Source organism: Neopelma chrysocephalum, unplaced genomic scaffold (genome assembly GCF_003984885.1).
Source record: "Neopelma chrysocephalum unplaced genomic scaffold, ASM398488v2 Primary Assembly neopelma1_103b, whole genome shotgun sequence".
NCBI lineage: Eukaryota > Metazoa > Chordata > Aves > Passeriformes > Pipridae > Neopelma > Neopelma chrysocephalum.
Window position 1 is genome coordinate 1,374,971 of NW_020897767.1, and position 4,517 is coordinate 1,379,487.

The 4,517-nt window shown below is 51.8% G+C and overlaps 1 protein-coding gene across 1 annotated transcript in view; it reads left to right on the top strand.

Annotated features, from left to right (window-relative positions):
• The first annotated feature begins 6 nt into the window (after positions 1-6).
• The window catches only part of ARL5A (ADP ribosylation factor like GTPase 5A), a 9,088-nt gene continuing 4,577 nt past the window's right edge, over positions 7-4,517 (top strand). Inside the window, exons 1-3 of the mRNA XM_027695916.1 lie at positions 7-106; positions 1,823-1,883; positions 4,335-4,482. Coding sequence (XP_027551717.1) covers positions 61-106; positions 1,823-1,883; positions 4,335-4,482 — 255 coding nt within the window. The 5' untranslated portion in view covers positions 7-60. The remainder of the gene's footprint in view (positions 107-1,822; positions 1,884-4,334; positions 4,483-4,517) is intronic.

Here is a 4,517-nt window from a genome sequence, read left to right on the forward strand (position 1 = left end):
TGAGCGCCCGCGGCCCCCCGCGCTGCCGCGGCCGGCCAGGCCGGAGCGCCCCGGCCGACCATGGGGATCCTCTTCACCAGGATATGGAGGCTCTTCAACCACCAGGGTGAGAGCGCGGGGGGCCGGGGGGTGGCTGAGGGCGGCTGGGGAGAGCCCGGCGGAGCCGGACCCGCGCTCCGCGAATTTGGGGGTTTAACTCTTTTTTTTCCCCTGCTCTCAGTCCCCGCAATGCTCGTTCCTGACGGCCGCTGTTACATTATTAATGTGCACCGAAGGAACACGGCCGGGTTGCGTCGTGGCGGGTAGTTTCGGCTTATAGGCAGAGTGTGGGTTTGAAGTGGTAAACCTCGATATCTGGCTCGTTTATCGAGTAAAATGCTATTTATAGCTTTAGTTGTGGCTGCCCCTGGATCCCTGGAAGTGTCCGAGGCCAGGTTGGACGGGGCTTGGAGCAGCCTGGGCTAGTGGAAGGTGTCCCTGCCCGTGGCAGGGGTGGGACGGGATGATCCATAATTTCCCTTCCCGATTCATCCCGTGAGTCTGTGATTTGTAACACCTGTGTCCTTAGAGTAAGGTGCTCATCAGAGTTGTCACTTTAACTATAAAACACTTCTTTCCGTGTTTATCAGGCCCCTGAAATTCGATTTTGGGGCAGTTTCGGTGCGCTCACACCTGCAGGTTCAATGTCCCACTTACGTCCCCGTTAACGCTTAGTGCGAATACAACAAAATATTTTTGTAGCATCCAGACCTTCTGATCCAGCTGATTCCCAAACATTTCCTATGCTGGCAGCATCAGACCCGAAACAAAAGTTCCTAAAAGTTATGTGGGGTCGGGTGAGCAGAGACTTCTACAGTGTTGTGCAGTTATGTGAAGTTACTAAAACTGGAGTTTGTATCGGGTGGCACGAGACAACTGCAAAACCCCACAATACTGGTAAAATCAAACTCAAGGAAACCCCACTTACCCGACCCCTGTCCCCTCCCTCTCCCCTGGGATAAATCAGTGTGAGTGTACATTGATCTCAGTGTTTATAATGGCTTTTTGTTGCCCTTGAGGACCAGTGGGCAGGGGGGGAAAAAAGCCCCTTCTCACAGGGCTTTCACTTGAATAGTCCTGGTTGTTTGTGCAGTAGAAGTTGTGTAACAGGGCTGGGAGCTGGCTGTGCTCACCCATGCTGGAAATCCTGGGTTTGGATGTGCTCAACAGCAGCTGTGGAGTTCCCAGTCGGTTTGGTGATAAGGAGAAGCAATAATTGATTTGGGCACAGGGCTCCAGAGTGTCAGAGGAGGTTTGTGTAGCACCCAGAACTCCGCTGGGTGAGTGTGTCCTGTCAGATGTCCGTGGGCAAATCTGTCCTCTGGGTTCCAGAGCTGCTGGAAGCGAAGGAGGGCACTGAGGGCACGGGGGGATCTCCCTCCCTGCTCACAGGTGCAGCTCAGCCTGGCTGTGGGTTTTACTTGCAAAAACTACTCTTTTAAGTTGCCAAGAGATCAAGATATTGCCATGGCAAAGGGAAAGTGAACATTTACCACGTGGAATTGCTGTAGGAGCTTGGGAGAGGGTTCCAGTGGGACATGGCTTTGGCAGTTTAGAGGAGGAAACATCCGTCCCCGTGTGATCTCAGCAGTTGTTCCTGCAGAGGGGGATGAGTTGCCAGCCCCTTCCCTGCTCTGAGCAGCAGCTCCCCACACAGCCCGAGCAGCTGGAGCTGGGCAGTGTGTGCTTGGGAAGCCACTGGGAAACGTGGCACTAACGTCTCAGACACAGCTGATGTCACGAGAATGAATGAAGTGACTTATTAGTGCTGTTGTCATTTCAGAGCACAAAGTGATCATTGTGGGCCTGGACAATGCAGGGAAAACCACCATTCTGTACCAATTGTGAGTATGACCCTGCGCTGGGGGGTGGAATTTTGGGGTGTTCCCAGGTGTGTGTTGGGCACGTTGCTGCTTCCCTGGGTGGTTTTACTCCTGGCTGGCAGTGGGTGGTGAGAGGATGGAAGGGTCTCTGCTCTGCCTGGTGTGTGAGTGAGGTTCTGTTCAGGTGCTGTCACCACACACTCACCTGTGGTGTCCCCACACGTGGCGTTGGCTCTTCGCCAGCTCCGTAAAATAGGATTGGGGTGAGTGTTGGCCACGGGACAGTGTTGCAAAACTGATCCATGGCACAGATTTAAATACCAGACAAATTGCTCTGTGAGTGGCAGAGCACCTCTCCCTGCCATGACTGGTGTGCTGGGATGTCCTTTGGTGCCCTTTGTGGCTCGGGATGATCCCAGGATGGAGCCAGGGTGACATCTCCTGCTGTCCTGCACCCTCTGCCTTTACCAGTGGCTTTGGCTGGTGTTTGCCTTGCCCCAGCCGTGCCCCTGCTGTCCATGAGGCTCATCTGAGCTCCCTATCTCGGCTCCTGAGCTGCAGTCTGATAAGAGGGTACACATTTGTGCACAGAAGCTCCTGGGTGGCACAGGCAGCTCAAGGTCTGTGCTGGGAACAGATTGGCCCTTTCCCACGTGAAGTGTTCCCGAGGCAGCACCAGGAATAATTCCTGGTGAGAGATGTGGCCCTGCTGCTCCAACCCTGCGTTGAAAATGTGCTTTCTGGGAACGTTTGGGGTTTGGCACGTTCTGACCTGCTTCTGCCTTTCCAAAACGTGGCACTGGTGCAGCACCTGCAGCTGCCCTCACACTGCAGGCAGAGGGAAAGGATGGGGCTGGGATTTATCTGGTGGGTGACATGGTTTAGAAAGCACAAATAGAGCAAAGGGTATTTTTTAATACAACTCAGGGCTGTCCTGGTGCATTTACTGCTGTGATTTTCCACTTCCTCACAGATGTCTCTCAGTTCTTCCCCTTATTTCTGCAGTTTCAGTGTTTTATTTTCCCTTTCAGACAGTGGATCTCTGTGTGTGCTGTTCCTTTATACCCAGTTTAGCTCCACAGGACTTTCCCATCTCTCTTCTGGTATCCCCCTTCCTTCTTTGCTCTGTTCCTCCTGCCTGACCCCTCCTTAACCCTCCCCCATCTCTGCACATCCCATTTTCCCTCTTGCAGACACATCGTTCCTTCCTGTTCTGTGCTCAGATCTCCCTCCCCTCAGTGGGAGTTTGTGATCAGAAAATGTGTTAGAAATGGTGTTATCCCATCTGTCCTGCTGCAAACTGGGAGATGCCAACAGCTGGAATGGGAAAGGCTGTGGGTTCAGTCAAGGAAAGGGGATCACAAGTCCCTTCCAAGCTTTAAAAGAACTCTGCTGAAACCTGGTTCTAAATATGAAATCCTCCCCAGGCATCATTGTTATCTTCCATTTGCTTTTAGGGTCCTCCCAGTCCTTCTCCTTCTCTCCAATATTTGCCTTCGAGTGTGTGTGGTGAGCAGGTTTCCTGTTAAATGCTGTGAGACACTGGATAACTGGGATTCCTAACTGGGATTCCTTTCCAGAACACTGGACCGTCCCTGGAGCTCCCTGGCTCCCAGCATCCTCTTCAGGAAATATTCCAGCCCCTTACAAGTCTCAAATTGCTGTCACTGTAACCAAAACCTCTGATGAAACTTTAAAAACCTCATATATAATGACAAAATACATCAAGAGTATCAGAAGAAACAAATAATTAAATTCCTAAAAAATTGGTTTGCTTTGAAACTGCTGTTAATTTTTTTGCCTGTTAAAGTGGAGTTTTAAATGGCTTGAACCTCAGGAGTATCCAGAGCACACGTTTGGTTATTTGGTGTGAAAATGGTGGTCTCAGTGACAAAGTTACACCCAGGATCTCCAAGCAATATATTTGGAATATTTAATGACTGGATGTCTCCAAAAAGTTGTGTGTTGGACTGTGCTGGAGGGGAAAGCTTGGACATAAAGCAGCTGAGTTGTGGATAAAATCTGTTTCCAGTGGTCTGCCCTGGAAGGAGAGCAGGATGTGGTGTGTCAGTGGGGCTGGATGAGGAGCTCTTGTTTTCCTGAAACTTTGGGAATCTTGTGGCTTAACCACATTCTTGGAGCAAAACAACTGCTCTGTGCCACGTGTGCCAAGATGGGCCTGGAGAGGGAAAAGCTGTGAGCTCCTAACAGCTTCTGAGGGGGAAATTCCCCCAGCTTTCTGATGTAATGAATTATAGCCCAGTTTTGTTCAGGAGTGTGCTCTCAGCTCTGTCATTTGATTATTCCACAGCTCAGTGAGTTATTTTATGGCTGTTTTTATTTGGTTTTATGCCCCTTGTCTGGGGGACGTTTGCCGTGATTCCCCTCTGAGCTGGGAACACCCTCCAAGGGGTGGGATTTCTGGAATTAGGGGTGCTGGTGGTGACTGCAGTGTCCCTGTTCCCCGGGCAGCTCCATGAACGAGGTTGTCCACACGTCCCCCACCATCGGCAGCAACGTGGAGGAGATCGTGGTGAACAACACGCGCTTCCTCATGTGGGACATCGGGGGGCAGGAGTCCCTGCGCTCCTCCTGGAACACCTACTACACCAACACCGAGGTGGGGCCCTCCCTGGGGATGGGGAATGCCCTCCC